Raw genomic sequence first — 10,791 nt, forward strand, 5'->3', positions numbered from 1 at the left:
TTCGCTCTGTGTTTTGGGGGCCTGACGGATCTAGCAGTGGATAACTGTGGGGTATGTAATTGAACATGGATCGCGGCTGGTAAATATGTGTTGATCCGACTAAAAAAATCGCCCACATGTTTTAGTTATGTGTCGTGTAAGGTGGCCCTCAGATTCATTCTCCCTTGCAAGTTTGGTACCTTATATAATCCATTAAGGGTAACAGAGCATATCCCTAGAGAAGGGAAGCGGGGGAGAGGGCGGCTGAAAGTTAGATGGGGAGATGAGATCAAGAAGTTGTCGAGGATAAATTGGTCGCAGTTACCACCGGACCGGAATAATTGGAGATCCATGGCAGAGTCCTTTGAGCTACAGTGGGCGTAGATAGGCTGGTGATAATCCAATACCGATAAGTGCCGCTTTCCGCGACCACTATTTCCCAAGCGTTATCTATCGTAAGATATTCAATCGCACACTCCTCCCAGTGCACAACTTCATGTACCTTTATTGTGGTTTTCAAATGTACACAAAGTGGACGAAGAACACTAAACAGAAAGTGCCCAGTACAGAACCTACTCGCTGCGAAGATGAGTTTGGAGGATTCCTTGCAGCAACCGGGGTGTCCTCAGGTAGCCTGGATGTAGCAGTCGCAGCTGAAGTAGACCCTTCATTCACAGCATTATACGTGCTAACCCCCGCAATATTTTTTGAAGATACGCGTTCTGTTCCGTAGGTATCCTCTAATGTTGTGTCTTCAATTTTTGATGCCGTCCCTTCAATTCTAGCTCCGATATGAGTCTTGGAAAGTCTTGACGACGTCGTCAGTGCATCTGTCTGTACCGGAATTCCTGACGACGTCGTAACGTTGCCCTCGGAGGCTTGAGTGCTCAAATACTGAGCAACTATTTTGGAATGCGGAATTTCCGTGAAGTCGTTCTCGTTGGCTCTACTTCGCCCATCAGTTTTAGTTGCCAGTGCGTCGCTGCTAGAGGATGGTGTAGTGCCCATGACGGGAGAGTCGGACAAGAAGTCATCAACGGTTGAAGGAAGGTAAGTTGTCCCAGATTCCGTGGACGGGTTTTGTGTTGAAGCATGTGTTGGGGCGAATACAGTTTCGGTGTTTGTCGTTTGGAACAATGGCGGCTCTGTAGCTTCGACCTCAGGCGTTGAAAACAACTCAGCCGACACGCATTTTCCGCCCATGCAAACCGTCTTTCCCTCACTGGACACCTGCGAAAGGAACAAACGCCATGGATGCAAATTTTAACATCGAAAGCATTAGTGAAGTACGTTTCAGAAAACTACGGTGATTTTGGCGCGCAAAATTGACCAACCACGGAGCACAAAGTGGCTGAATAAGGGCACACACGATTAAAGACTGCTCAAGGGATAAAAAGAGTTCCATGAATGTTTAAAATGACGTCACAATTCAGGGGGTAGATCTATAACTTCAAAGAAACTGGTTGAGCCTAGAAGACAATGGGGTAAATTGTGCTCGACTTGGAATTTAAGGGGTGGGGGGCTCCGTTGTGCCATGACCAACGCATAACTTTTCCACCACCGCCACTGTTCGAGTATCGCCAAATAGAGGTGAACCTAGCGAAATGGGTTGTTGCGTCGGACTCAAAAATCAGTGTTTTGGATATGTATTTAGCGCTGGAAGGAGGAATTACCGCATGGCACTTGGGCAAATAGGCTTTATAAGTGTAACAACGCACGCTCTCACTGGTAGCATAAAGTAAGGCAAGAAATGGCAGTTCATCAAGCCTCTCAGTAGCCAAAAACACATAATACGTCACAAAGTGAAGACGGTGATGGTTTCTAGGAGAGGACACACGCGTACCATACTCGAGGTGCCAATGTAAGTAGCACGTCATTACAGAGCGTAAAGCGGATGATCTGCCTTCCGGGTGGCACTTGCTCTATAAAGTTTATCGCAGCGGTGTACGCGGCGATAGGCTTTGAAACGTCTGCATCACGAGCAACTGGGACGCTTGGCGGACACAATAGTGGAAAACCCGCTGAACAATTTAACACTAACAATTCCACGTTCGCTCCAGGATAACAGGGCGTATGTGTCGTAGTATTTTTACCTTTTAGTTCTTGGTTGTTGGTCGCCGGTACCGAAGGGCTAAGCGGACGGAACCTTTTCAGCCAGCCTGTAAGCTGTGGCACCGATTTCAAAATTTTCATGGGCAGCCCGTTTTTTTAACCTATGAGTGAGTCGCAATTCTTTCAACGTGTAAGTTCGCAAGTCCGCAAAGTTTTTATTCCATGCAGCTACATACGGATGGAGTTTTATTTCAAAAGGAAGGTGTAATTTCTTGTTCCCAGTAAAGCATGTTGCTGGGCTAAGTGGTTCTTCATGCTTAAACGTAAAACTGCGGCAACGGAAGTGACAGCGAAAAGGAAGAGACATGTACACACGTTCACTTTATTAGCAGCGTATTCGGAACTAATAACTCACGTCATTTATGGCCTTGCATAGTCGTTCTAACGCCTTGAACACTTACCCCACACGTAATGCCGTCGGGCTCGTTTTCAGTGCGGATTGGCCATCCATCGCAAAGGTACGTACAATATAGTCGGTGCTGCCACCACTGCACAAAAAGGCAACAATACACATAAAAACACTAAACGGCTTCTTATTTGCATACACGGATTCCTAACGTACCCTGCGCAAGGCTTCGATAAAACGAATGACGAAAAGCGCTGGCGTGTAATGAGAAGCCTGGTTTTAAACTGGCCGGAATTTTTTTTAGAAAAACTGCTAGCCTTTGGTTGTTCGGGTTCTTTTGTGGGCGTATGGGAGCAAAAGATCTCACAGCGTTCTTCATCCACAGACGAGAACATGCCTGCAAACTCTTTCCTACTATTATCCTGACATTAGTTTCCGGTACGCGTAGAGAAGCCGGTATCTGACCGCCGCGAGCACAACGGCCGCGCATGATTAGCCTTTGCGTAAATGTTCACCACAGTATCATTCCCTTTTTTGTGTGTGTAACTTGGTTTGCCCAACTGATTGCATTCTGGGAAGCGACGACAAACTTGCCGCACCTACCGGCGTCGTTCTATGCGCGGAGGCAGCGCCATGGCAGCCATGGTGCCGACCTGGTCCACATCGCGCGCCGGCCAGGCAGGTGTGCGTGTGTAAACACGGCCGCGATCGAGCGGCAGGGGTGTGCGCGGATCAGTTTTACACCAAGAAAGCGCTTCATTCTTTACTGCTTAATCAGTTTCTCACAAAAGACGCCCGAAATCTGACACCTGAGCCAAACTATCGTTGTATTCCGCGATGTTGATCTTGAAAAGGCTCTCTTAAGGTGGGGCGAGAACTATCTTAAGTAGCGGTCACTTTTCGGGACGATAAGCTCGCAAAACGGTGCCCTTGCAGCATAAGTTAAATTCCTGAAACACGTCCAGGCGCCGAAAGGTGTCGTGAGGCGAAAGTAGTACTTAAGATAGGTTTGTGAATACACGGGTAAGACTACCTTCCGTAAGCGCTCGCAGGGCCCTTTCCACATACCCACGTAGGTGTTCTCGCCGACGCTTACCCCTGATACTTTTTATTTATGCGAGTTTTAATACACACCAACCAAGCAGCGCATACAGCAGCCGTAGGTCAGTTAATGTTAACCCATCGGTTTTTTTTTTACATTTTTACAGAGCTCGGTATTTCATACACACGAATGAGCAAATTCCAGCAATGATTTCGCTGCTGTTTTCCGTTGCGTGGCAACCCCAAAAACTTAAACAATGTGAACAGCCTCACAAAACAAAACATATACCGAGAACTGTATTTAAAGCACGTTGCACAGGCCAGGCAAGAAGGTGACATGCCAGTGATTGTTGTCGGCTGCGAATAGCGACAAGCAGGACAGCGTCTTGAACTTGATGCGGGATAACTTTGGGCTCAAAGGCTACAGTGTACCCAATCAGTCAATCGTATTATGCAGATCGAATTTGGACTTGTTCCTGGACAAATACCTAGCGGAATGTTCCGGTGGAAGTCATTGCGTCCATCAAGACAGACATCACGACGAAAAAGGTAGACCCGAAATAGTAACAGCTGGCGTATGTAGGAACAGTTGCATTGTGGCCTCAATATTACACCATCATGGGTTCAGCCACGCGTTTGGCTAGATCGCAGGAAAATAACAAATCAGACATGATAAAACCTGATTGTTGCTACCTATGGCAGCTAGACAGAAACACGACCGAAGAAGCAAACAGCGAAATCCGCCACTGTCGCCTACTTTCCAAGTACGCTGCGCCGGAAAGAACGCCAGGGCAAAAAAAAAAGAGCAATAAAAGTTTCGTCAATTCCGCTAAGCAATAGAATTTACGAACAAACAACTAAACGAAGAATCTCAAATGCGCCCTACGAAGGCTGAGGCTGCACAGCCGTCGAGGGCGTTGGGCTTGGTTGACACGACACTGGCCAACTGGCATAAGCGACACTGTCGGTTACGTCCCCCTCCCTGTCGAGTCGTACACGATACTTCTCAGCGCGATTACTATCGAACGTAACAATAAGCGAGGTACAACTCCGGCCAGCAAAAAAGTATGTTTGACAGTAGCTTTAGGCGGTATGGTTCCGCCATCTATAAAGGCAAACGGCAACCTGGCTCACAAAGAAAAAAATCCTTTTGCTGTGGCCGGCAGCCTTAGTACACCCTCTACCGTTTCTTTCATAATTCTGCGGTGGAGACGTCAATGTCTACGTCCCGACGCACGCAATAAGGGGGGGGGGGGGAGAATGTAATTTCTATCCTACATTTTTTGTTTATCAGTAGATAAACCATCGTACGGTGCCAAACAAGCGCTGAGGGCACTATAAAATATCAAAACTATTGCATAGAACACACCTGTATTTTTCATTTATGGCCCATTTAAAGGGGCGATGAAGATAGACTACAAGCCTGTAGAATGCGTGCGAATACCCAAATGTTGAATAAACAGATTTAGCAGGGTACTGCGGGTAGTAATGAGATATGGAAGATTCTATAGATAGCTACCCAGAGCTCTCTAGCGTTGACCTCAATACCGGCTTTATAGATAGCGGCCTGCTCATGCTCATCGATTCCGCCTGACGATTTTATTGCCGCCTGATTTTATTTTTTTTAGTTCTATCCGACGCCACGGTGCCGGCTTGCGCTCCTTTTGACTTGTGATGTGTCTTGTATTTTGCTGTGTTTTGTGTCCTTAACAGCTAGCAATCCCCTAACGCGTTGTGTAGGTCGTTGTATTCCCCTAATGCGTAGTATTCTCCGCAGGTCAGCGCACTGGGCGCAATATAGAAAATAAAACAGACCGAAACATTAAGCGAGCTTTCTTCCATGGCGTCTATGGGAAAACGTAATCATAAAAAAGCACCTAGCCAGAACTGTTGCATCAGCTGTATGAAAACAGAACAGTAAAACAGAGAGAAACACTAAGCGCGTTGTCAATTTCCGTTTGTTCACAATGTTTTTAATTGGACATGCATGATAAAAAAGCACCACACACACACAAAAAAAAACTCGAGGGCACTAAACTCCGACCCGCACTCTGATTGGACTTCAGCTTCGATTTAGGCCGTATATAAGGAGCACGGATAGCGTTTCTGCAATACGAAGCCGCAGCGATACCATTGTCGGGGTTGTAAGCAAAAGTCGGCATCTACAGAAGAGTTGGCGACAAACCTGTAAAAATAAACATGTCCTTGCTCTTTTTTTTATCACAGTAGGCTTTGGGATCCTGTGTAGCGTTTTTGCGCCCCGCTTTCAGTGAGGCGGACGGTACTTTATTGCGAACAGCTGTGCAAAGAAAGCAGCGACAGAGCGAATACAATTTGTTTTCATATTATTGCTATGGCTTCGGCACACGAAAAATGGCTGAAAAAGATACCCCTGAGATGAAAGTAATTGCGTATACAGCTTTCATCAGGGGCCCTGACCGGGGTTAACTGTCGTATATCCAGCTTTGCCTTTGAAGGACTCTCAAGTCACCTCGAGGGAGCTGCTACAGAAGTGGCACAAGTTTTGTGAAAGTTGCAGCTCCTGACGACGTTTTAGTCAAATAGTGCTCCCTTCGCTTGACACACGTTTTGTTTCTGCGCAGTAAAGACTCTGGGCCATGCTCAAAATATCCCGTTTGAAGAGAGAGAGAGAGAGAGAGAGAGAGAGAGAGAGAGAGAGAGAGAGAGAGAGAGAGAGAGAGAGAGAGAGAGAGAGAGAGAGAGAGAGAGAGAGAGAGAGAGAGAGAGACGTTTTATTCCTGGCTAGGCCTAGGCACGGTTGGGCCGCGGAAAATAAGCTCGTTAGGCGCACGGGGCCTGTCAACGACGCAAACTCGGACTGTGCGTCAGAGCAGGGCTTGTGTAGCTGGTTTACATAAACTCAAGCCTTTCCTCTCAATTTTTGCTCGGGTGCAAACGAGATCACGACCGAGAAAGCTCCTCAAAGTAAATCCAAATACAGTGAGAATTTTAATTGTTTGCATAAATGGAAAGGCCCAAAAATAGTATTGGCAGTCGAGCAGGCAGGTTAAATATCAGCGTTGTTCAGCAGTGTATGTTGACGTTTGCATAGCTGAGGATCGGGACGGCCCATTCCGCTGACCCGCAATATACCTACTGACTGCAACGGCCGGCATCGCTTGGTACTACCACCAAATTTTGTGCCAGCAGTCTCAGGGCGCACTTCAAACTAAGCGCAGCCTGCTCTGTTGAGGATTACATTTAGCACCGGCTGACGGAGCGCGACTTCCCTACCCAGCAATTGCTTGGCGCGCTGGCTCGCGTTGTCGACTACTGCTGCGGGAAGACCGCTATGCATAAAGCCGGTCATGGGTCAGCCTAAGGAACGCAGACACCCTTCTTTGCCATCAATTGCCGCAGCTTCTTACGTCTGGTAGAGGCATCGCTCTCTCACACTTCGAAGGCTCAGGCGGCTCGTTCGACGCATCTGCAAATAATACAATAAATGGTTGTGGTATCGCCACTGGCCGAGTGTTCCGCATATATTTGTAGCGCCTGGCTTGTCAAAAGAGTATCATATACCCCGCCAGTATAAATAACTTCAAGTCTGAATCACATCATAAATGTAAGACTTATTCTTGCTAATATGAGAAACATTTTCGCACATTTCACGTAATAGACACTTGCATAACAGAATGGAAGGAAAATTTGTTAATTTGAAATTTTTGTAATATTTGTGACCAAATATTTGCAGCCCACCCTTAACTTTTGCATTGGATTGTTTGAACGCTTGGCTCGCCTGACCAGCACCGGTCTGCAGTCTAAAGCGACATACAAGGGCTGAAACTTTTTAGCAAAACGACGGCAGGGCAAACTAGGTACGCCACCTTCTTCCCATCAAGCGAATCAATTCGCACGAAAAATGTTATAACCCCGGGTACCTGTGGCATGTCTTCAATATATCTTTTAGCACGACGGTCGTTTTGTGCGCATGGGGCATAATTGGTAGTCACGTGTGGGCACTGCGTGTTTGTGATGCCTTGAGAACACTCTAGTTTTGTATCTAGGGAACTAAGTTGTAAATAAAAAGAGAACGTTCTACATGATCGAGGCAATACATGTTTCACATCCCTTTATCAGGTACTCATTAGAGCGAACTTGATCTTCAAGTTGGTTCTGTTGTAATTTCATTTTCCAAGTTCTCTAGTACTGTTGGCAGTTATTTTTTAACTTTTGTTTCGTATGGGTGACTAGGACGTTTCACAGAAATGATGCAACACCTAATGCTTTGTGGTCTCGAAAAAGTTCATAGCTACGCGTCCAAGCTATTATTGATACGGAGAACTGCAGCATCGCCTGTGTACGGGATATAATTACTTTTGAATATTCCCGTTTCGCGCTGCAAACTCCACACAAAGGAAGAAACGAACGTGTTACCTGAGTTGCTAAATGAGACAGGAATGTTAAGTAAAGTATTGAAGGATCATGTTGCCGCTCTTAAGCGTAGAATTCATGACATGTACGGTAGGTTGCGCGTTCACTGGGATTCAGTGAAGTACTGCGCAAGTGGAAAGCTGTCGTTCATGTTCTGCTTCGTACCGTGCCTTTACTCCGACATTGTTGCTATAAGCGTAACCTTCCTTTCTTTTTTTGCGAGTGGTAATCTGGGACGTCCCCTTAGAGAGGCATACGCTATGATGTGTCTTTCTCATTCCCAGCAATTGTTGCCATGATTACGGCGAACGTTGGAGTCTTTTTCGTTCCGTGCAGGTGTTGCCACGGTTGCGGCGAACACTGGACGTTTCTCTTTTTGGCCAATTTTGGCCAATATCCCGAATTGGGTATGCTTGGCTTGACAAAATTGCGCAAGGGACGTTGGCGGTTGTCGCGAAGCACGCACACGCTAGCGCTAGGCATTTGGTTTTGTTAACTGCCAGATGGTCGCGGTGACGCCCGCGCTCACGTGAGCGCGCTCTGCAATTTCTTGGTATTATTAACTGTGAACACGAAAAATAACCATTTGCTAAACAGCTTCGCTGATAATATTACACCCTTGCTCTGTGCGAGGCTTTTGATATTCAGTAATACAGGACCTCTTGCGTCGAACCACCTTCGATAGCGGGGCTGTGCGAATGAAGTTCACGCTTAAATAGCAATAGCGACGCGATTTTGTTCTGAGTCGTTGACCAGTGTGCTTTTTTTTGCTTTACGGAGCTGACTGTGCCCTGTGAGTAATTGCTTTGATGGCGACGCGTACACTTGCTTTATTATGCTCCTTTCCACGGAATTATGGTTTGTAATCTGAGAGTTTGACTAACACCTACTTCAATCATTACACGTATTACTGTGCTTTGCTATAATCGTCTATCAAACTCGCGCAACATTCCACACCGTTGCATGCCACAAGCTCCCCGAGACACCAGTTCTTCGTCGTTTCGGAGACGGAAATCAAACGCTAATATTCAACTCAAAATTTCAGCCGACGCCCGCGTGTGACCAGTCGTTGTCGTTCTTTACTTTCTGTGCAGTGACAAAACGAAGAAAGGCGTTTTTTCGCCAGAATATTAACACAACTGTTTCAGTATCCCACGAGAACGGGAGTACAAGTGCACAATTTGTGATTTGCAGCGAGCAGTATCGTACCTTGTCTGGCGACGACAGTGGTGAGGCAAAGTGCTAGGCAAACTGCGAGCGCTGGCCAGGATGTCATTTCTGTAGTTCTCTGCAGTAGCCCCGGCGAATATATGGTTTGATCACTGTGACCACTCTTCTATAAATATGGAGCGGCTAACATTCCGAAACTGGCTTGAAGTAAGTCAAAACACCCGACTGAGATTATCGTCGCTCTAATCGTTTGTCCTTCCATAGGCTTATCAGTCTTCAGGTGTTTGTGGCCGCTTTATTGCATTTTCTGCTAATTAGGAGGAACCCCTCGCAATTTCTACTGATTGGTAAAACATAGATAAGGCATACTAATTAAAGATACGGGCCTGAAACGAGCAAATGGATTACTGCATCAGCATGCTGTGGTCTGCAGGGCCCACGTACGCAATGTTCCCAATTTATTGAACTTTCCCGGGGCATTCAACTCCTGTATTTTAGCTCTGATGTTACCACGTTCAAGGAGAGAACAATCACACTGTCCTCTAAATTGGGCCCCTAGATTTGTTGCTTCTATGCTTTATTTACGAGTGTCTACAGAAACAAAAAAAAGTTTATCGCTTTGTCATGCCTAAGAAATGCCCACCACAAGAATTAATTTCCGCTGACGCAAGAGGAGGAAAACTTCGTACCCGCGTCAATTTTTAATAGTTGGTGAGTACAAAAGTGTTTCATTGTACAACGTTTTGCGCCAGAAGTACACAGCTGATAACACTTTTCAAGGAGTGCTCACACAAAATTTCAACACTCACATGACTACGTAAAAAGCTTCCTCTGTATATAAAGATACCCCCCGTGGAGGTGTAAACCATAACCGTTCCCTAGAACAGGTTTTAAATCAATTTTAGTTCTTGCGTGCAAGAGAAAGCTCATCCGGGCCAGTAAGCGAGCTCATGACGTCATGACGGTGACCATTTTGACCGACTTCTGTCTGGTTGGGAAGTTACTGAACTGAGATTTAATTATGCTCCAACCAAAACATGTATTGGTTGGAGCATTATTAAATCTCAGTTCATGACGTCATGTGCCCTTCCACCCAAACGTCCGACGTCAGTGCTCCCGTGACGTATCAAGGCACATGCGGTGCTGTTGGCGCGCACTTTTCCGCCGTGTGCATACATCGCAGTTTTTGGGACTGACGTCACATGCGACTACGACTGGTCGGGCCGGTTTGGCGGGGGCGCGCGCGCCCAGCCCGGAATCGGTTGGAGTACGCCGAGAACGGTGACGTTAAGTGCGCCTTCCCGTCATGGCGGCTTACTCGGGGTTCGCTTCACCGAAACCAAAACTGACACGAATAAATGGAGCTGTAAGTAATTCTTTATGGTGCTTTGGATAACCTTACGTGTCGTTCTATGATTAGTGGGCTCGTAGGCACCTATAGTCGCGAGAAAAACGAAACACAAAAATTTCTTGTCAGTACTCCTTTGATCACGGCAATACCTTTGTTCTCCAATCTCAAGAAGACACCAAGGCTTGGTTTCTTTCAGGTGATCTGAACTATATCATCTGCTGCATCGGGACTACCAGTGAAGCAGGTATTCAAAGCATTTTCTATTGCACTAATGTATGTTCAACTGGGACAGTGTGTTGTTCGAGTATCGCAAATTATAGGCGTCTCCTTACCACCGCACTGGCTTAGTTGCTAAGGCGTTGGGCTGCCGAGCCCACGGACGCGCGTTCTACGCCGG

At 46.5% G+C, this 10,791-nt stretch overlaps 1 protein-coding gene across 1 annotated transcript; it reads right to left on the reverse strand.

Annotated features, from left to right (window-relative positions):
• Window positions 1–494: 494 nt before the first annotated feature.
• On the reverse strand, window positions 495–9,231 carry LOC144144771 (uncharacterized). Its single transcript, XM_077676282.1, has 4 exons — window positions 9,083–9,231; window positions 6,868–6,926; window positions 2,493–2,579; window positions 495–1,209 (listed from the first exon to the last, which is right to left on the reverse strand). The coding sequence occupies exons 1-4, from the start codon at window positions 9,147–9,149 to the stop codon at window positions 496–498; spliced, it is 927 nt and encodes a 308-aa protein (XP_077532408.1). The 5' UTR covers window positions 9,150–9,231; the 3' UTR covers window position 495.
• Window positions 9,232–10,791: the final 1,560 nt, after the last annotated feature.

This window comes from Haemaphysalis longicornis, unplaced genomic scaffold, assembly GCF_048455015.1.
Source record: "Haemaphysalis longicornis isolate Haplotype H1 unplaced genomic scaffold, Haemaphysalis longicornis Haplotype H1 scaffold_7, whole genome shotgun sequence".
Classification (NCBI taxonomy): Eukaryota; Metazoa; Arthropoda; class Arachnida; order Ixodida; family Ixodidae; genus Haemaphysalis; species Haemaphysalis longicornis.

What these genes read in the sequence shown, in the direction of transcription:
- LOC144144771 (XM_077676282.1), bottom strand. Translation starts at nt 9,149, where the DNA reads ATGACATCCTGGCCAGCGCTCGCAGTTTGCCTAGCACTTTGCCTCACC. An exon ending in CACTGTCGTCGCCAGACAAG is followed by an intron (nt 6,927 to 9,082) that starts GTACGATACTGC and finishes TATTATTTGCAG; the next exon opens with ATGCGTCGAACGAGCCGCCT. An exon ending in CCGACGGCATTACGTGTGGG is followed by an intron (nt 1,210 to 2,492) that starts GTAAGTGTTCAA and finishes TTCCTTTCGCAG; the next exon opens with GTGTCCAGTGAGGGAAAGAC.